Source organism: Doryrhamphus excisus, linkage group LG6, assembly GCF_037039965.1.
Source record: "Doryrhamphus excisus strain RoL-2023G ecotype Guam linkage group LG6, RoL_Dexc_Guam_v1.1, whole genome shotgun sequence".
Taxonomy (NCBI): domain Eukaryota; kingdom Metazoa; phylum Chordata; class Actinopteri; order Syngnathiformes; family Syngnathidae; genus Doryrhamphus; species Doryrhamphus excisus.
The window spans coordinates 10,879,977-10,902,593 of NC_136362.1; the positions used below are offsets into that span (position 1 = coordinate 10,879,977).

The 22,617-nt window shown below is 37.5% G+C and overlaps 1 protein-coding gene and 1 long non-coding RNA gene across 2 annotated transcripts in view; one reads left to right on the forward strand and one right to left on the reverse strand.

Moving 5' to 3' along the window:
• gpr158b (G protein-coupled receptor 158b) overlaps positions 1 to 22,617 on the forward strand; it is a 62,371-nt gene that overhangs the window by 37,359 nt on the left and 2,395 nt on the right. The window contains exons 6-12 of the mRNA XM_058066781.2: positions 7,180 to 7,289; positions 10,511 to 10,749; positions 13,972 to 14,110; positions 15,880 to 15,985; positions 19,047 to 19,193; positions 20,510 to 20,753; positions 21,842 to 22,398. Coding sequence (XP_057922764.2) covers positions 7,180 to 7,289; positions 10,511 to 10,749; positions 13,972 to 14,110; positions 15,880 to 15,985; positions 19,047 to 19,193; positions 20,510 to 20,753; positions 21,842 to 22,398 — 1,542 coding nt within the window. The remainder of the gene's footprint in view (positions 1 to 7,179; positions 7,290 to 10,510; positions 10,750 to 13,971; positions 14,111 to 15,879; positions 15,986 to 19,046; positions 19,194 to 20,509; positions 20,754 to 21,841; positions 22,399 to 22,617) is intronic.
• LOC144898618 (uncharacterized) lies at positions 15,807 to 20,730 on the reverse strand. Its single transcript, XR_013627521.1, has 3 exons — positions 20,582 to 20,730; positions 19,134 to 19,179; positions 15,807 to 15,999 (listed from the first exon to the last, which is right to left on the reverse strand). It is a non-coding gene; the product is annotated as an uncharacterized LOC144898618 (long non-coding RNA).

The following is a 22,617-nucleotide window of genomic DNA, read 5'->3' on the forward strand; positions in this document are numbered from 1 at the left end:
CCAAAAATAGCTCCTCTCGCATATCCATGTGCACACACAGGAGGGTGTCTCCCTCTCTTTTTTTTTTTTTATTATTTTTTTTTATTATTTTTTTTATTTTTACCGCACTTCCTTATTATCTTGCTACCTTTTTAAGTATGCCTCTTGTTCCCTGCAGGTTCTCTCCTCTTATTCTTCCCCTCTTCATGTCTGCCATTCCAAGTACCATACGGTCTAAGATACAGTTTACTTCCTTTCCGCCGCCACCAAACACGGTGCAGCTGCTCCGTCCTGGGCGCTGCATGCATTTTTAAACAGTCCATCTCGTTCTAGCACCGCTTGTTTTAAAAATACTGTACATCTGCTGATTAATTGATGGAGGAGGCTTGGATGAAAACCAAGGAAGGGGTCACCGTCCCCTTTTGGGTGATGTGTCTTTTTTATGGCATATATACGTAGTCCCCCTGTGACTTGGTAATTCGATGTAGCTAGCATCAGGGGGAGAGGCCCGTGCCGTGACACGTCTGCATGATAGGGAACATTTGCGGTTGTGGTTGCGTGGATGCTCGTGTTGGCGTACGTGGGTGTGAGAAACAGGCTGGCCTACTTACGCTTTTCCAATTGGTAAAGGTGATTTGTTGCTGGAGTGGGGTGTAGATAGGAAGTCTGGAAGAGTGGATGTGGTGTCTGTGGAGACAGAAAGAGATGAGAGATGTAAATATGGAGCTTTTATTGTTCTCATCTGGCTTTTATGATCCTCTTGGATCCGTATTGGTGTCTTTTTGGTCGTACGACATCGCGTGGGAACATTTGAAAAGGAGTAGGAAGAAGCAGAGCGGCCACTTTCTACATGTCTGTCACTAATAATTCATATTCAAGTCATAATTTTTACATGACACTCACATCCTGTGAGGGAAAATATAAAAAGAAATAAATGAGAATTACTGCGTAGATAAAATTACAACTTTTTACATTTTATTTTTTTGATATATTTTGACTTTATTCTTGTAAAATTACAGCTGTTTTATTTGATTTATGTAGATTTATTTAATTTTCTAACTATTTCAAATTTCTCCTTGTAAATGTTTTTCTCATAATTAGGACTTTATTTTCTCCATCGAATGAATGTATGGATATTGTATTTTAATGCATCTTTTACTCTATTATTATTTTTTTCTCTACTGTAAAGCATCTTTGAGTACTCTGAAAAGCGCTATACAAATAAAATGTAAATATTGAACTTTTATTGTTCTCATCTGGCTTTTATGCTCCTCTTGGATCCGTATTGGTGTCTTTTTGGTCGTACGACATCGCGTGGGAACATTTGAAAAGGAGTAGGAAGAAGCAGAGCGGCCACTTTCTACATGTCTGTCACTAATAATTCATATTCAAGTCATAATTTTTACATGACACTCACTTCCTGTGAGGGAAAATATAAAAAGAAGCAAATAGGGGTTGAAATAAATGTAGATTACTGTGTAGATAAAATTACAACTTTTTACATTTTTTTTTTTTGATATATTTTGACTTTATTCTTGTAAAATTACAGCTGTTTTATTTGATTTATGTAGATTTATTTAATTTTCTAACTATTTCAAATTTCTCCTTGTAAATGTTTTTCTCATAATTAGGACTTTATTTTCTCCATCGAATTAATGTATGGATATTGTATTTTAATGCATCTTTTACTCTATTATTATTTTTTTCTCTACTGTAAAGCATGTTTGAGTACTCTGAAAAGCGCTATACAAATAAAATGTAAATATTGAACTTTTATTGTTCTCATCTGGCTTTTATGCTCCTCTTGGATCCGTATTGGTGTCTTTTTGGTCGTACGACATCGCGTGGGAACATTTGAAAAGGAGTAGGAAGAAGCAGAGCGGCCACTTTCTACATGTCTGTCACTAATAATTCATATTCAAGTCATAATTTTTACATGACACTCACTTCCTGTGAGGGAAAATATAAAAAGAAATAAATGAGAATTACTGCGTAGATAAAATTACAACTTTTTACATTTTATTTTTTGGATATATTTTGACTTTATTCTTGTAAAATTACAGCTGTTTTATTTGATTTATGTAGATTTATTTAATTTTTCTAACCCTTCATTTGAAAAGGAGTAGGAAGAAGCAGAGCGGCCACTTTCTACATGTCTGTCACTAATAATTCATATTCAAGTCATAACTATTACATGACACTCACTTCCTGTGAGGGAAAATATAAAAAGAAATAAATGAGAATTACTGCGTAGATAAAATTACAACTTTTTACATTTTATTTTTTTGATATATTTTGACTTTATTCTTGTAAAATTACAGCTGTTTTATTTGATTTATGTAGATTTATTTAATTTTCTAACTATTTCAAATTTCTCCTTGTAAATGTTTTTCTCATAATTAGGACTTTATTTTCTCCATCGAACGAATGTATGGATATTGTATTTTAATGCATCTTTTACTCTATTATTATTTTTTTCTCTACTGTAAAGCATCTTTGAGTACTCTGAAAAGCGCTATACAAATAAAATGTAAATATTGAACTTTTATTGTTCTCATCTGGCTTTTATGCTCCTCTTGGACTCGTATTGGTGTCTTTTTGGTCGTACGACATCGCGTGGGAACATTTGAAAAGGAGTAGGAAGAAGCAGAGCGGCCACTTTCTACATGTCTGTCACTAATAATTCATATTCAAGTCATAATTTTTACATGACACTCACTTCCTGTGAGGGAAAATATAAAAAGAAATAAATGAGAATTACTGCGTAGATAAAATTACAACTTTTTACATTTTATTTTTTTGATATATTTTGACTTTATTCTTGTAAAATTACAGCTGTTTTATTTGATTTATGTAGATTTATTTAATTTTCTAACTATTTCAAATTTCTCCTTGTAAATGTTTTTCTCATAATTAGGACTTTATTTTCTCCATCGAATGAATGTATGAATATTGTATTTTAATGCATCTTTTACTCTATTATTATTTTTTTCTCTACTGTAAAGCATCTTTGAGTACTCTGAAAAGCGCTATACAAATAAAATGTAAATATTGAACTTTTATTGTTCTCATCTGGCTTTTATGCTCCTCTTGGATCCGTATTGGTGTCTTTTTGGTCGTACGACATCGCGTGGGAACATTTGCAAAGACTCGGCATGTCTGAAAAGGAGTAGGAAGAAGCAGAGCGGCCGCTTTCTACATGTCTGTCACTAATAATTCATATTCAAGTCATAATTTTTACATGACACTCACTTCCTGTGAGGGAAAATATAAAAAGAAGCAAATAGGGGTTGAAATAATAACACTGTGTGGATTACTGTGTAGATAAAATTACAACTTTTTAAATTTTATTATTTTTTTTATATTTTGACTTTATTCTTGTAAATTTACAGCTGTTTTTTTTTATTATGTAGATTTATTTAATTTTCCAACTATTTCAACTTTTCCTTGAAAATGTTTTTCTCATAATTAGGACTTTATTTTCTCCATCGAATGAATGTATGATTGTATGGATATTGTATTTTAATGTATCTTTTACACTTTTTTTTTCTTTACTGTAAAGCATCTTTGAGTACTCTGAAAAGCGCTATACAAATAAAATGTATTATTATTTTTTGTAATAATTTTTTGGTAATTTTTATTATTATTTCCATAATATTTTGACTTTATTCTCATGACATAACGTTTCCACAGCCTAATTTTTTTGTATTTTCTGGTAATATTACAACTTTTAAAAATTCTATTCTTGTAAAAATAACTTAGATTAGATTAGTTTTTTCAAATTATTGTAAAACGACTGCGGATTTTTCCACTTTTGCTGTTGTTTTTTGTTGTTATATTATATTTTGCTGGAGGCCTTTGTCTGCAAATAGCCTCTGTGCCACAGTTTGGACACACCTGTAATATGTGGCAAATGAAAGAGCGGCAAGTGGAGCATGTTTACAATCTGACATGACACACAGTATGTATGAAGGAGGGGATGACGGAGAAGCGAGGGAGCGCAAGAGGTGGGGAGTCCATTCTTCCTGTGATTGCCACTTACTGGAGACTTCCTGTTTGTGTCACAATCCTTTTGTGTGAATTGGATAGAAGCCAGACGGTAGAGGAAGTGTGAAAGAAAGTAAATAAAAATGTGAGCGCATCAGTCGGGGATCAAACCGGGGTTTGAATTATAACCTGAACCATAATAGGAACATCAACTTGAAAAAACAGAAAGGCCAATGACGTTCAAGTCCGCTATAACCTCTTTTCGATTATAAAAAACAAACTTTGTACTCTCCATTGACCAGAAGATTAATTTGGACAATCCTCAAATATCTTATGGCGGAAAGTGAGGTGCATTCACGGACGTCTGGTCATTACATTACGTCGTCCCTTGTTTATTGCAGTTAATTTGTTCCAGAACCGACCCTTGATAAGTGAATTTCTGTGAATTACGACATAGAAAACCTGGTTAAGATTTAAATTTTTTTTAAAGAATTATTAGAGCCCTCTAGACATGAAATAGCACCCCTATAGTCACTTTTAGACTTGTAATAACCAATATATTTGTTATTTGTACAAATTACTGTTTACGCTGTACATTGTTTTTCATATTTGATGTCATCTATTTATTGTCCACATTGTTATTATTATTATTTATTATAATATTATATCTATATTAATAACATCTTAAACATAAATAAGACATTACATAGACACATCGCTAACTATGCTAACTCTCAGCAACTCTACTACCAGACCTGGATTTCTTAACTGTTTTTGCAATTTTGAACACTTCTCAAATATCTTATGGCGGAAAGTGAGGTGCATTCACGGACCTCTGGTCATTACATTACAGTCATCCCTCGTTTATCGCAGTTAATTTGTTCCAGAACCGACCCTTGATAAGTGAATTTCTGTGAATTTCGACAACCTGGTTAAGATTTTAAAAATGTTTTTAAGAATTATTAGAGCCCTCTAGACATGAAATAGCACCCCTATAGTTACTTTTAGACCTGTTGATTCATTCATTTTCAACCGATTTTTCTCACAAGGGTCACGGGGGTTGCTGGAGCCTATCCCAGCTGTCTTCGGGCGAGAGGCGGGGTACACCCTGGACTGGTCGCCAGCCAATCCCAGGGCACATATAGACAAACAACCATTCACACTCACATTCATACCTATGGACAATTTGGAGTCGCTAATTAACCTAGCATGTTTTTGGAATGTGGGAGGAAACCGGAGTACCCGGAGAAAACCCACGCATGCACGGGGAGAACATGCAAACTCCACACAGGGTGGAATTGAACCCTGGTCTCCTAGCTGGGAGATCTACGCGCTAACCACTCGCCTTTTTAGACTTGTAATAACCAATATATTTGGCATATTAATAACATCTTAAACATAAATAAGACATTACATAGACACAACGCTAACTATGCTAACTCTCAGCAACTCTACTGGCAAAGCTAGCATTAGCCGGCAATCACTTAATAAGTAACACATCTTTGAAAAAAATTGTTGAAGAAGCCATGTTCGAACCCCAATGTAGCGAGGGATGATCGTATTTCTGTTTGTGACCCACTGAAAATGTTTCGGCGACCCACTTTTAGGTCACGAGATGCAGCTTTGGGACCCAAATGTCTCCAATACTATCTTATATTTAAAGGGGCTGTTTGCAACACAACATAAGCTGCAGCATTGAATGGCTACCTTTCTCTTTATGCCGTGTTCCTCTCCAGCAGATATCTGCAGCTGTGTGTTGCTACCTACTGAAAACATTGTAGACGATATAATAGTCTTTCTTTGTGTTGCCGTGTTTACATATTTTACCCAAAATCATCTGGGATAGGCTCCAGCTTGCAGCGCCGACCCTGAAGACAAACGGCACAGGAAAAAGAATGGATAATAAATATTCCCGATGTATTAAAGATGGCTTCCGTGTAACTCCAACCAGGCCAGTATAATAAGAATCATTGAGTGTGTTAGTAATACACTTGAAACCTTTATCTACGCTACTAAATTCCTACTTAATGGAGGGATTTTATCTGTTCCTCCATTAAAAAGCAATGAATACGACATCAAACAAGAATAATGACACTGCTTCTTCTTTTCACTTCAGTTCCAGAGAGATTTTGCTGCATAGGGATGAGCCGAGCAACGCATTAATTAGGTAGAATTCGGTGGCTTGTGTGGTTATGATTGATTAAACGGGCCTGAAGGTATTTTAGATAAAGGGCTGTTTATTAAGTCTTGACTCGTTTGTGCTTTAAATGAGTGTTGTTTTCATTATAAGTATTCATATTTAAGCCATGGAGTTGAATCCATAAGCTACGCAGGCGGTCCCATTATAATGTGTTTGTTAGGTCGGTAGGTATGGGGAAATGTAATTTTTTTTTATTTTTCTTGCAATTTAAAATTTGCCTGTTAGTGTGAACAGGAAGTGCCAGATTTATCTGTGGTGGTCCAAATATACTGTATTTGTGTCGGGACACATCAAATAAATAAACAGAGCTGCACGGTGGTTGAGTGATTAGCACGCAGACCTCACAGCTAAGAGACCCGAGTTCAATTCCACCCTCTGTGTGGAGTTTTCATGTTCTCCCGGGTTTTTTCCAAGTACTTCGGTTTCCTCCCACATTCCAAAAACACGCTAGGTTACACTCTGATACTGTGAACATCCAGCAGCAACACGACTAAATTGTCCATAGGTATGAATGTGAGTGTCTTGTCTATATGTGCCCCGCAATTGACAGGCGACTATCCATCGTGTACCCCGCAGCTCGCCCGAAGTCAGGTGGGATAGGCTCCGGCATACCCCGTGACACGAGGAGGACAAGGAAATACTGGCCCACATTCCAAAAACATGCTAGGTTAATTAGCGACTCCAAATTGTCCATAGGTATGAATGTGAGTGTGAATGGTTGTTTGTCTATATGTGCACTGTGATTGGCTGGGTGTACCCTGCCTCTCGTCCCAAGATAGATAGCTGGGATAGGCTCCAGCACCCCCGCGACCCTCATGAGGAAAAGCAGTAAAAAATGAATGAATGTGGGAAACAATGAAGTCATGTACAGTTGAGATAAATAGCATCCTTTCCTGTCAACAGGAAATAGGAGTTCAGAACATCCAGTGACAGATTCTCCCATGCCATTCAAATTATTTCTGTCTTGTTGATTTCAATTGGATGTAATATATAATATGTATCCCCCCTTGCAGGTGATGATACTGTACTTCCACCCCAGTGTGTTCCGCTGTATCCTGCTGCGATGGGTACGCCTGTTGGGTTTCGCCATCATGTACGGCACCATCATCCTTAAACTGTACAGGTAAGCCTGTTTTCCACCAAGGTGTTCCCCCAGCCAGCTGTGAGAAATAAACACTCCAGCTTGTCTTTGGTCTTAAACATATATAGTTTAAGTATTATATTTTATTTTATTACATTTTATTACATTTTATTACATTTTATTACATTTTATTACATTTTACTTTACTTTACTTTACTTAATTTCCTAATATAGTTTTAGTTTATAAGTAAGTATTATATATTTTTTATTTTATTTTATTTTATTATGTTTTATTTAATTGAATTGAATTTTACTTTACTTTACTTTAGTCAGTTCACAGTTCCACATGTCCAAAAATTACAAAAGTTACAATCAAGTAACTGTTACATTTGTTCACTTCCTGCTTTCCTAATATAGTTTAAGCATTTTACTTTACTTTACTTTCATAATCAGTTCCCAGTTCCACATGTCCAAAAGGAGTAGGAAGAAGCAAAGCTTATTAAATCCTACCCCTCCATCTGGTACTTTTACAATCAGTAACTGTTACATTTGTTCACTTCCTGCTTTCCTAATATAGTTTAAGCATTTTACTTTACTTTACTTTACTTTTATAAACAGTTCCCAGTTCCACATGTCCAAAAGGAGTAGGAAGAAGCAAAGCTTATTAAATCCTACCCCTTCATCTGATACTTTTACAATCAGTAACTGTTACATTTGTTCACTTCCTGCTTTCCTAATATAGTTTAAGCATTTTACTTTACTTTACTTTACTTTCATAATCAGTTCACAGTTCCACATGTCCAAAAGGAGTAGGAAGAAGCAAAGCTTATTAAATCCTACCCCTTCATCTGGTACTTTTACAATCAGTAACTGTTACATTTGTTCACTTCCTGCTTTCCTAATATAGTTTAAGCATTTTACTTTACTTTACTTTCATAATCAGTTCCCAGTTCCACATGTCCAAAAGGAGTAGGAAGAAGCAAAGCTTATTAAATCCTACCCCTCCATCTGGTACTTTTACAATCAGTAACTGTTACATTTGTTCACTTCCTGCATCTTGGTGGAATAAACCAGAACTAGATCCAGATTAGATCATCATAAGAGCCGTGTTTAAAATGTTGACTTCAAGCTCCCCCCAAAAGAGTAAACGTACTTAAGCGTACAAGTTTTTTTCCGTTTCACCAGTTCTCCTTGGTCTACACACACACACACTCACACACACACACACACACACACACACACACGCATCACCAAGCATCACATTTAAATTTCACATCATGTCTATCTGCTGCTGCCAGATGAAGCTGGTGCTCAGACACACACTTCCTGTGCATGCGTCTTGAAGACAGTCGAGGGAGGTCAAGGCGGTCAGAGTGTTCTCCTGGCAAATGTACCGATTTTATATTCTAGTGGGGGGGTGGGGGGTGGGGAGACTCTGACTGTCTGCATGGAGTATCTGATCATATCTCCAAGTCCATATGGCATTTCATCTCCGGTATTGGAAATATGGAATCCATTGTGACCCTTAGCCATCATTGACATTTAACTGATGCAGTCCTGTTTGTCACTGTTGTTGTCATGGGAATTCTTGTTGCTGCTGTTTTTGTCTCTCTCTCTCTCTCTACTGCCCCCCCCCACCCACACACCCACACCCTTTCTCTTCTTCTACTTGTCTGTGTTTCTTCTTGCTCCAGTCCGGCCGCTCCAAATTCACATAACAAAAACATAAAATAACGGCAAATAAAATTTCATAGTGGGCTGCACGGCAGTTGAGTGGTTAGCGCACAGGCCTCACAGCTAGGAGACCAGGGTTCAATTCTACCCTCGGCCATCTCTTTGTGGAGTTTGCATGTTCTCCCCGTGCATGCATGAGTTTCCTTCCACATTCCAAAAACAGGCTAGCACCAACAAAAATGATGCTAAAAGTTGCCCATCCGTCATTTGTAATTAATTTTTGGGTGTCTGGAACAAATTAATTGGATTTACATTATTTTCAATGCGAGAATTTGCTTTGGTTAGAGTCCGTTTTGGTTTTAATGATTGATTGATGATGTTAACCAGGGCTGTCGAGTGCTTAGCGCGCAGACTTCACAGCTAGGAGACCCGATTTCAATCCCACCCTCGGCCATCTCTGTGTGGAGTTTGCATGTTCTCCCCGTGCATGCGTGGGTTTTCTCCGGGTACTCCGGTTTCCTCCCACATTCCAAAAACATGCTAGGTTAATTAGCGACTCCAAATTGTCCATAGGTTTGAATGTGAGTGTGAATGGTTGTTTGTCTATATGTGCCTTGTGATTGGATGGTGACCAGTCCAGGGTGTACCTCGCCTCTCGCCCAAAGACAGCTGGGATAGGCTCCAGCACCCCCCTGCGATCCTCGTGAGGATAAGCAGTAGAAAATGAATGAATTAAAAAATTAAAAAATTAAAAAATTAAAAAATTAAAAAATTAAAAAATTAAAAAATTAAAAAATTAAAAAATTTAAAAATTAAAAAATTAAAAAATTAAAAAATTTAAAAATTAAAAAATTTAAAAATTTAAAAATTTAAAAATTTAAAAATACATTTATTTAACAACCCGTTACAATACACTCATATGTGACTTTATTCATCTGTATACACCAGTCATTATTTGCACTATGACCCATTTATCATTGCACTAAAATTAATATATCTGTTCCTGCATATGCTCCTTTGCAATACTATGTGTATATTTTGCATATATTGTATATATCTTGTTAAATTGTCTTTTTTACTCTACTTTTATATACTTTTTTTTTTGTTTAAACTTGACTACTGCACTGAAAGGAGAAGCTCTCCAATCTCGTTGTACATCTTGTATAATGACAATAAAGGCCATTCCATTCCATCAACAATACTATCTGCCCCAAAAAGCTGGACGGGACACACAAAAAAAAAAATCAATCAATTTTGGCTGATGTGTTTGAATTCTGTCTTTACAGATGCAACATTGTCTTGCGGAAGCAGTGAAAAGACGAAATTACACAGGAAATAAATTCCCTCTACCAGCTAAGCCCCATGAGGAAATTCCAATTAGCTAAATCCGTCTTGTTTGTAAAAAAAAAAAAAAAACACGTTCTCTTGTTAGTTAATTCCTCCTTAAAGCGGTAATCCAGTATTTGTCACTTCAACACTAAATATATGACGCTAATTCAAAAAAACATCCACCAAAAACAATAAAGGAGTCGTTCATCCCATTGTGTGAACACACGGACAAAAACATCTTCTCTTCTCTCTTCCTCCAGAGTGTTAAAGGTGTTCCTGTCCCGCACCGCCCAAAGAACGCCCTACATGACGAGCTGGCACGTCCTCAGGCTGCTGACAGTGATTCTTCTGGTGGTGCTGTGGTTCCTGGTGGCCTGGACGTCTGCGGTGTGCCAGAACCCTGAGCTAGGTCGGGCTTTAATCACGGCTGGCTTCTCATCAGAAGGACTGCAGTTTCGGATGTGTCTGTTAGACCGCTGGGACTACATGATGGCTGTTGGTGAGTCACTTCCTGTTCATGTTGCTTCGACTCGTCAGTTGGCGTTTTTATGTAACATTTCAGGGAAAGAGTGTCCAAACTATCAATTTAGATCTTAAAGAGGATCTAATTTTGTAAACTTCCCTTGCCATTTATCCACCAAAGTTCTCAATTGTAATGCATAAGTTCCCCCTGCAACGTCTTCATATAGCAGGCTACCGTTTGACACCCCTGCACAACCTCAAGCTCCATTGTTCCATTGAAGGAAGCCATCAGAGGTCCATCCATCCACCCATCACAAGGGTGGTGGTGATGCTGGAGCCTATCCCAGCTGTCTTCAGGCGAGAGGCGGGGTACACCCTGGACTGGTGGCCAGCCAATCACAGGGCACATATAGACAAACAACCATTCACACTCACATTCATACCTATGGACAATTTGGAGTCGCTAATTAACCTAGCATGTTTTTGGAATGTGGGAGGAAAGCGGAGTACCCGGAAAAAAGCTTTTTGTTTCTAACTTTTTCCATTCTTTATTAATCAGCAGTAGAACATTGGTAAGTTTCAGGAAAATATCAGTTCCCGACTAAAAAAAACTTTTTGTTTCTAACCGTTTCTGTTCTTTAGTAATCAGCAGTAGAACACTGGTAAGTTTCAGGAAAATATCAGTTCCCGACTAAAAAAAGCTTTTTGTTTCTAACTTTTTCCGTTCTTTAGTAATCAGCAGTAGAACATTGGTAAGTTTCAGGAAAATATCAGTTCCCGACTAAAAAAAGCTTTTTGTTTCTAACTTTTTCCGTTCTTTAGTAATCAGCAGTGGAACATTGGTAAGTTTCAGGAAAATATCAGTTCCCGACTAAAAAAAGCTTTTTGTTTCTAACTTTTTCCGTTCTTTATTAATCAGCAGTAGAACATTGGTAAGTTTCAGGAAAATATCAGTTCCCGACTACAAAAAGCTTTTTGTTTCTAACCGTTTCTGTTCTTTAGTAATCAGCAGTAGAACATTGGTAAGTTTCAGGAAAATATCAGTTCCCGACTAAAAAAAGCTTTTTGTTTCTAACCGTTTCTGTTCTTTAGTAATCAGCAGTAGAACACTGGTAAGTTTCAGGAAAATATCAGTTCCCGACTAAAAAAAGCTTTTTGTTTCTAACTTTTTCCGTTCTTTATTAATCAGCAGGAGAACATTGGTAAGTTTCAGGAAAATATCAGTTCCCGACTAAAAAAGCTTTTTGTTTCTAACTTTTTCCGTTCTTTATTAATCAGCAGTAGAACATTGGTAAGTTTCAGGAAAATATCAGTTCCCGACTAAAAAAGCTTTTTGTTTCTAACTTTTTCCGTTCTTTAGTAATCAGCAGTAGAACATTGATAAGTTTCAGGAAAATATCAGTTCCTGACTAAAAATTTTTTTGTGAAAAGATACATTTCACATGTTTTCTCCATTCATTCATTTTTTACTGCTTATCTTCACGAGAGTTGCGGGGGTGCTGGAGCCTATCCCAGCTGTCTTCGGGCGAGAGGCGGGGTACACCCTGGACTGGTGGCCAGCCAATCACAGGGCACTTATAGACAAACAACCATTCACACTCACATTCATACCTATGGACAATTTGGAGTCGCCAATTAACCTAGCATGTTTTTGGAATGTGGGAGGAAACCGGAGTACCCGGAGAAAACCCACGCATGCACGGGGAGAACATGCAAACTCCACACAGGGAGGGTGGAATTGAACCCTGGTCTGTGAGGTCTGCGCGGTAACCACTAGACTGCCGTTTGCAACCTAGCAAAACACGTCCTCCACATGCTTAACATCTGATTCAAATAACCTTGAGTGTCTCGGCATGTGAGTCTGCCTATCATCGCCTCGCATTACCCCCTTCCCTTTCAGATGTGGTTTTCCATTTTAGCATGAACAGTCGGGAATTTTCTCTAGAAGCCGTTGTGTTGATTCTCCTTGCATAAACGTTTTATTCAACTGTACCTCACTGAGAGTTTGTATCAGTGTCTGATGCCTACTCGTTCCATGTCTGTTTCCGAATGCTTATTGTTTGATGCAAGAGTTGTTAAAGAAACTTTTGATCATATATTTCTCATGTCACACCGAATTGCTTATCATGATTATCAGCCTCATGCCTCCAAAACAAGTCCTCCACATGCTTACCATCTGATTCAAATAACCTTGGGTATCTGGGCATGTGAGTCTGCCTATCATCGCCTCGCATTACAATTTCCCTTTCAGATGTGGTTTTTCCATTTTAGCTATTTGGTTTGCGTTGATTTGTCTCCTTACATAAACGTTTTATTCAACAGTACCTCAATAAGAGTTGTTTTAGGGTCTTTCTTTACATCTCTCACAGTGTCAGTGTCTGATGCTGACTCGTTCCATGTCTGTTATTTAGTGCATCAGTGGTTTCTTTTTTGTAACCGAGTTTCCGAATGCGTTGGGAATTTTCTCTAGAAGCCGTTGTGTTGATTCTCCTTGCTTAAATGTTATTCAACTGTACCTCACTAAGAGTTTGTATCAGTGTCTGATGCCTACTCGTTCCATGTCTGTTTCCGAATGCTTATTGTTTGATGCAAGAGTTGTTAAAGAAACTCTTGATTATATATTTCTAATGTCACACCGAATTGCTTATCACGATTATTAGCCTCATGCCTCCTCCACATGATTCAAATAACCTTGGGTATCTGGGCATGTGAGTCTGCCTATTATCGCCTCGCATTACCCTTTCCCTTTCAGATGTGGTTTTCCATTTTAGCATGAACAGTTGGGGATTTTCTCTTGAAGCCGTTGTGTCGATTCTCGTTGCATAAACGTTATTCAACTGTACCTCACTCAGAGTGTCAGTGTCTGATGCCTACTCGTTCTAGTCATTTTTCCAAGTATTACAATGGCATATAATACTGCTTCCTTGAATAACTACAGTAGAACATCTGTCAGGAGGGCTGAGGATGCTCGGCAGATGAAAGAAAGAGAGAATCACACACACACACACACACCAGGCACTGTCAACGGAATGACTGACGTTAAACACAACAATCCCTCCATATTTGCATGCATCCAGCGTGTGCAGGACCAGGAAATGAGGGAGCCTGCTGGTTGCTGTGACAACCGGGGAGAACACATTTGTACTGAGGCTACGCATCAAAAAGGAAGCACCCTGCGAAGCTTCTTGTGAACACTCCAGCAGCTCCACATGTCATACTGACGATGACAATAAACAATAAACATTTTTTTTCTCCCCAGCGGAGTTCCTGTTCCTGTTGTGGGGTGTCTACTTGTGCTATGCCGTCCGAACAATTCACTCGGCGTTCCACGAACCGCGATACATGGCGGTGGCCATCTACAATGAGCTCCTCCTATCGGCAGTCTTCCACATCATCAGGTAGGTGTGAAGACTGTTATGAAATGTATATATGTAGAAATTATTTTTAATGTACTGAGTTGCACAAAACCTTTCTGTCGTCGTTAAAAATGATCCTTCTCGACGATGGACTTGAATCCCAAATCATAAAATTGATACCGAGATGTTTTACATGAGCAGCATTTCCTAGGAGTCGGAATTTATTAAAATTACATTAAATTATTAAAAAACTGAAGAGTCCAGTGTACGCACATTTATCATTACCGTGGTTATAAATCAATCTGTGCTCACTTTCTTCGGGAAACTTTTTTTTTGATGTTCAACAACCCTTTTTTGTGTTGTTTATGTTGCTATTGTTTTTTTAGATATTGTTACACTTTTCAATTTTGTTGTTATAAAATTTATTCCCATAATATTTTGACTTTATTCTCGTAACAACTTTTTTTTGCAACCAAATTTTCCCCAAATTAGCTGTTTGGCTTTTTCTCATAACATTACAATAAAAAAAAAGAACACTTTTTTGTGAGTATTTTCAACTTTTCACTACTAAAATGATGTTATATTTCCTCATGATATTAATGTTATTCGTGTAAAATTCCAACAGTCCCTCACTAGATTTTTCTTTTAATATTTTGACTTTATTGTTATGAAATTATAACCATTTTCCCAACTTAATTTTCCAAACATGACAGCTTCATTTTGCTCTGCTCATTATTTCAACTTCAAAAAATTGCGGTAGGTTATTTTTGTATATTTTATGTCTATTGACATTATTTTTCCTCATCCTATTCTGACTTTATTCTTGTAATATTTATATATATTATTAATATGTATATATTATCTTGTAATACTTTTTTGCAAACATTTTTTTTTAAATTGCAGTTTGTTTTTTTTCCTCATAAAATTATTTAAAATATATTTTTCTTTCATATTTTCTACCTTACACTACTGAAATAATGTAAAATACAACTTTGGCACATTTTTTTCTCGTAATATTTTGACTTTATTCTCACAAAATTAGAACCTAAAACAACATTTTTTCTCTTGTAATTGTGACTTTACTACCATGATATTGCGACTTTATTCTCGTAATATTAACTTTGTTGCCAAAGGAATTTTGCTAATTTTTTCACATATTCTGATTATTTTTACTTATTTCTTTATGATTTTATGATGTTAAATATTCCCATGAAAAATTTTCTCATTCGATTACAACTTTTTTCTCTTAATATTATAACTGCACAGTTTTCAATTTTTGCATTTTTTTCCACTTTTCTTGTTAAATTATATTTTTTTAAAAAAATAGCCACATGCCACATCCCTGATGTTGTTTCGCACGTTAGGAAATCGGACTACCGGTTTCCGGAAAGCGGTAGATTCAATTAATGTTGGCTGAATGAAGGTCGGGAAGGACTAATATGACATTACTGATCATCACCCCTCTTATGATCACAGCCCCTAGCTTGTGTTTTCTTCTGGGTTGTCACCTTTAATGTACAACAATGCCCAGGACACGAAACAGCTCACCAAATGATGCAAATATGAGGACACCAAACCGTTCGCCTGATCCGGAAACATCAGTCAACAGCGTTTGCTCGCCTTTAAAAGGACGGCCAACGACGCACAACACTTGCATCACTCCCTGTTCTCCATCTCCCGGAATATTACAAAGACAACTTCCATATGTAAACATAGTAATTGCAATAAGTCCGACTTTATTTACAGCCGACGTAAACAGGAAGGAAGTGATTCACAAACTGGAAAAAGTTCAACTATCTCTGATCCGACAGGTTCTCGCTGGCACCCGGCCTTCACCCTGACTGGATGCTGATGCTGATCTTTGCCCACACACATCTAACCGTCACCGTGACTGTGGGTCTGCTTCTTGTCCCAAAGGTACGACTCCACATCTGTAGTAGTTGGAGGTAGTTTATCGCACCATAATGCATTGCATCCGAAGATAAGCGGCATAGAAAATGCATGGATTCCACTGCAATTGTTTTTTTTTTTAAACATGTGTTAAGTTGCTGTGTGATGACTTCAGCCGTCTTTGTTCGTGACACCGCAAGTCAGACTGTTATACAGAGTATTCCAGTGGGTTGACAAGAACTTGGCCACCAATTAACCGCACCGCTGTAAAAAGTGACGTGTGTTAAGTTACTGTGTGATGATTATAATCGTCTTTGTTCGGTGACACCGCAAGTCGGACTGTTATACAGAGTATTCCAGTGGGTTGACAAGAACTTGGCCATCAATTAACTGCACCGCTGTAAAAAGTGACGTGTGTTAAGTTGCTGTGTGATGATTATAGCCGTCTTTGTTCGTTGACGCCACGAGTCAGACTGTTATACAGAGTATTCCAGTGGGTTGACAAGAACTTCGCCACCAACTAACCGCACTGCTGTAAAAAGTGACATGCGTTAAGTTGCTGTGTGATGATTATAGCCATCTTTGTTCATTGACGCCGCGAGTCAGACTGTTATACAGAGTATTCCAGTGGGTTGACAAGAACTTGGCCACCAATTAACCACACCGCTGTAAAAAGTGACGTGTGTTAAGTTGCTGTGTGATGACTTTAACCGTCTTTGTTCGGTGACACCGCGAGTCAGACAGTTATACAGAGTATTCCAGTGGGTTGACAAGAACTTGGCCACCAATTAACCGCACCGCTGTAAAAAGTGAAATGTGTTAAGTTGCTGTGTGATGACTTTAGCCGTCTTGGTTTGTTGACACCGCGAGTCAGACTGTTATACATAGTATTCCAGTGGGTTGACAAGAACTTGGCCAACAATTAACCGCACCGCTGTAAAAAGTGAAAAGTAAAAAGTGTTAAGTTGCTGTGTGATGACTTTAGCCGTCTTTGTTTCATCGTGGATTTAGCGTCTTGTGACAGCTCTACATGTTACATATTTTTGGCCCAGTCGCAACAAAGTAGGAATGGTGCCAAATCGAAGCAAATGGAGAAGAATGCCGATTTTCCATAGCGCCCCACTGGGATTCATTATCCTTTTTTAAATGAGTCCTGTCATGAAAGCATCAAGAATCAATACAGAAATTGACGTTGTTGACGATGCCGTTCAATCACGACGCTTCATGAATCATCTTCAAATCATTTGACGTAAAATATATATTCACCGTGCCGTCGACCTTTTCAAAATGTCTTAGTCATTATTGTAATTTCGCTAAAGTCTCCCATGGGTGTCTTTATACGCAGTCTCTTATGTCTGATGGAAAACATTTAATTGTCCCGCTGCGAGAGAAAAGCGGCACGCCATCAACGTTTTCGCTTCTTTCATTCGGTCTTAATTAGGCTCTTCAGACGTTGGAGCACGCCGGGATAATGAAGCACAACGGGAGGCTGTTAAGCTCACACGGCGGCTGGTTCTCATTCTGGCCTAAATATTTGGTCACGCTTTATTCTGGCTTTCTTTGCTTATGCGGGACCGAGTCATTGTGTCATCATACAAGAGTCAAAATGACTACGACGCAAACTTTTTCCTATTTACAAAAAAATACTTTGTAAAGCAACACATGTCTGGGTAGTTCGAGAAAAAAATGCATCTCAGCTTTTTTTGTTACTTTATTTTCATAAAACAAAAACTGTTTTTTGCAACCAAATTTTCCAGAAAATTTATGTTGTTTTTTTTTACCAAATATTACTTTATTATTTTTTTCTTATTATATTTTATATTATATAATTATAGAATATTATTTATTAAATTTATTATATTATTTATTAAATTTATTATATTATTTATTAAATTTATTATATTATTTATTAAATTTATTATATTATATTATTATATTTTCACTTATACGCTACAAAAATTATGTTAAAAATTGCTACTTTTTTCTCTTCAAAGGCAACTTATTATTGTTATTATTGTGGACTCCTATAGAGCAGCTACACTCAATAACCCGCACATACAACTTTCTAGATCTTCTAGAATCTGCACCTATTCCAGCTGTTTTTCCTTGGCTTTTCCAAAAATGGTCTGTTTTAATTTATTGCACCCACAGCCGGCCTATGTTCACAAATTTGTTCTCATATTACAATCTTTTCCAAACTTAATGTACAAAAATGGCAACTTAATTTTCTTTGACCTGTTTCTCAACTTTTATTTTATTTTTTTAAATAATAAAATAATACATTTTACATAATTTTTTTCCAATTCTATGCTACTAAAATGACATTTTATTATGAGTTTATTTATGTAAAGTGCGCCTTTTTTTCTGTTGGAATACAATTTTTTTGTTTAATATTTTTACTTTCCTAACATAAAATTACAGCGTTTTTTTTTGTTTTTTATTTTTACATTTTTTTTATTTCTAAAAATATCTTATATTATAGCATATCTTCTATTATTACAACTTAATTTTCCAACTTTTTTAGCTTTCTAAAAATATCTTATATTGTAGCATATCTTATATTATTACAACTTAAACATATACAGTATATCTTAACACTTAATAATGAATATCACACAGTCAACAATCAACACAGAAAGTTTTTCATGGACATTATGACATTAAAAGTAAACATGGCACTTTTTCTCGAGCTTACCTTGCATATTGCAGTATTTGTCTTATTATTTTTATATGTACTGTAATTGTATATACTGCTGCCTTTTGTGCAGTATTTGCCTTTCAGTGCAAGACTGCAGCATCATAGCCTTGATTGAGTTAAGTCTATCATTGGAAGTTTGCAGAAGTACCAGCTTTTATGTAATCATCTCTTATTCTGTGCTTCATATTGGCAGGAATGACTCATTTGTCCAGCAAATTCAATTTCAGACAGGAAAGCAACTCATGTCATTTCAGAAATTCCATATCACTTACTTGTTTGCTGCAGGAAACCATTTCTTAGTTCTGTCACACCAAAGTATTATTTTGTCATATGATAAATATACATACAATATAAGTGAGTTTCTATTATGGTACTCTCTGTTTGTATCAGTTTCTGTCCAAAGGGACTCAGGCTCGGGATGATATTGCCACCGAGGCCTATGAGGAGGAGCTGGACATTGGGAGATCTGGTTCTTACCTCAACAACAGCATCACGTCGGCCTGGAGCGAGCACAGCTTGGACCCTGAGGACATACGGGTGAGGGATAATGAATGATTGGTGCCTTTAGAAGGGTAACAATATATTCAGATCCACTTTAAATACATTGTATACGGTGGTGTGAAAAAGGGTTTACCCCCCCCAGCCCCCCCTTCCTGATTTTTGTCACATTTAAATGTTTCAGATCATTAAAAGAAATTTAAGTGTTAGTCAATGACGACACAACTGAACACAAAGTGTTAAGTAATATAATAAGTGTGATTAATTAATCTATCCATCTGGAAAACGGTTGGTTGGGTTTGGTTCGGGTTTGTTGGGTTTGGTTGGGTTTGGTTGGGTTTGGTTGGGTTTGGTTGGTTTGGTTGGGTTTGTTGGGTTTGTTGGGTTTGTTGGGTTTGTTGGGTTTGTTGGGGTTGGTTGGGGTTGGTTGGGGTTGGTTGGGGTTGGTTGGGGTTGGTTGGGGTTGGGTTTGTTGGGTTTGTTGGGTTTGTTGGGTTTGTTGGGTTTGTTGGGTTTGTTGGGTTTGTTGGGTTGGTTGGGTTGGTTGGGTTGGTTGGGGTTGGTTGGGGTTGGTTGGGGTTGGTTGGGGTTGGTTGGGGTTGGTTGGGTTGGTTGGGTTGGTTGGGTTGGTTGGGTTTGTTGGGTTTGTTGACTACACTTCCTTTACTGCCATTGCCAATGAAATGTTGTTGCCTGGCTCCTGTGTAATAATAAATAATACCATAGTTATTATTAGTTAACGTACTAAAAAGATGATCGTGAAGATGAATAAACAGATGATAAAGCCATTTCTAAAGCTTTGGGACTTCAGCCAACCACAAACAGTAATGAACCTTCCCAGGAGGGTGCGGCCAACCATAATGACCCCAAGAGCGCAGTGACGACTCATCCAAGAGGTCACAAAAGACCCCACAAGAACATTCAAAGAATTGCAGGCCTTTCTTGCCTCAGTTCAGGTCAATGTTCATGACTCCACCGTAAGAAAGACACTGGGTTCCAAGACCAAAACCACTGCTGAACGAAACATCAAGGCTTGTCTCAATTTTACCAGAAAACATCTTGATGATCCCCAAAAACTTTGGGAAAATACTCAGTGGTCTGACAGGACAAAAATTCAACCTTTTGGGAGGTGTGTGTCCCATTATATCTGCAGTAAAAGTAACACCACATTTCAGAAAAAGAACATCATACCAACAGTAACATATGGTGGTGGTAGTATGATGGTCTAGAGCTGTTTTGCTGCTTCAGGACCTGGAAGACTTGCTGTGATAAATGGAAGCAAGAACCACTTTTTCACACCACTGCATATGCTTATTCTTACAACAACATAATCCAAGATCTCCTTCTTCTTGTAGGACGAGTTGAAAAAGCTGTACGCTCAGCTAGAAGTCTACAAACGTAAGAAGATGCTCGCCAACAACCCTCACCTCCAAAAGAAGCGCAATTCCAAAAAGGGCCTGGGTCGTACCCTGATGAAAAGAATCACGGAGATCCCGGAGACCATGCACTTACACCGCCAGTGCAGCCGTGAGGACGGCAGCGAACACGGCAGCAACCGCAGCACCTTGAGGAGAAACCACATGGAGATGAGTCATCAGGGTGAGAGTCCTGCAGACAACACATCTCACCCGCCATGATTATTTATCAAGTGTTGAGATTTCACACTAATGTAATTCATATATTATCATAAGTATTATTATATCTTATCATCAGAGAAACATATTCTCTGGCCTTATTATCATTCATTAGCGGTGAGTATGTGCACATTTCATACTTTAAATGTGTCTAATAAGTATGTGAAGCATATTTAGGGCTTGTGTCATAAGACACTACCAACGTATAATGCAGAATATTCATTCATTCATTCATTTTCTAGCGCTAAACATAAACAGACACACTTCGGTATGGGACAAAAATAAATAAAAAATTATAAAATTTAAAAAATTTAAAAAATAAAACATAAAAAAATTAAATAATTAAATATTTCAAAAATTGAAAAAATCAAAAATTTAAAAATGGAAAAATTTGATAATTAAATAATTAAAAATTTTAAAAGCTTAAAAATTTAAAAAATAATTTTATTCATTCATTTCCTACCGCTTATCCTCACGAGTGTAGCGGGCATGCTAGAGTTAAAAAATTAAAAAATTAAAAAAATTAAAAAATTAAAAAATAAAAAAATTAAAAAATTAAAAAATTAAACAATTAAAAAATTAAAAATTCATTTTTTAATTCATTATCTACCGCTTATTCTTACGAGTGTAGCGGGCACATATAGACAAACAACCATTCACACTCACATTCATTCATACCTATGGACAATTTGGAGTCGCTAATTAACCTAGCATGTTTTTGGAATGTGGGAGGAAACTGGAGTACCCGGAGAACATGCAAACTCCACACAGAGATTGCCGAGGGTGGAATTGAACCTGGGTCTCCAAGCTGTGAGACCACGCTAACCACTCACCCACCGTGCAGCCATATAATGCAGAATAATCTGTAGGCGGCATTATGAATTATCCTTACTGACCTTTTTTGCAGTACATTTAGCGAGTGAAGATTACTTTTTTTAAGTCTGGACTGAGAGCCACAAAATGTTTTGTTGCCAATATATCATCTAGAAATGATATATTATCTTCAAATGAGGGGGAGATTTTTCATAAATGTCCATTTTATTCTTCCTTTAGGAAAAAGCCGAGATGACTCTCTGAAGAACAAAGTGATAGGTTTGCCGAAGTCGTTGAGCTACGACCACGTTTGTGACCAAGATGAAGAAAATGGAAGCCAAAGTGGATCCACAGCAGGAGACAAAACAACCCCAGTGGGAGGAGTCGGTGAAGGCTCTCTTCTGGGTTCCCTCATTGGCCGCAAACATTCCAAGAAGCAGCTTGAACCAGCCGCCCCGCCGCCCAAACTGGAACCGGCAGACTCAACCGAGTCAGTCCCCCTCTTCTGGAAATCCGCCAGCGTTCATAATTTAACACACGAAAAGAAACCTGTGCACCTTCGCACCTCCATCATGCAGAAGTCTCTCAGTGTGATCGCCAGCGCCAAGGAGAAGATGCCGGGGCTCGCCAGCAAGACGCAAAGCGTGGAGGACGCCAGCAAAAAAGGTTTGAAGTGTCAGGAGGGCAGGATGCTGTCCGAGGTGGATGAGACTCCTGAGCATTATCCCAAAATGATCGTCAGCCAGTCGGTGGAATATTCCAAGACACCCTTGAAGATGGGCATCATGAAGCAGCAGGTACGGTTTCACAACTGGTTTACGTTGAAATCAAATACTGTGCTCAGTGAGAGTTAATTACAGTCATCAGATTGTTGCCAAATAGCCGATTAGATCAGCCTCCAAAGAACTGTATAGTATGCTGGCTTGTAATTAGTGGAGTGGCTTTTCTGGCATTGCCATAGCAACCATGCAATGTTATGCACATCCATGCGTTAGCTTAGCATCTTTCGCAAGCAC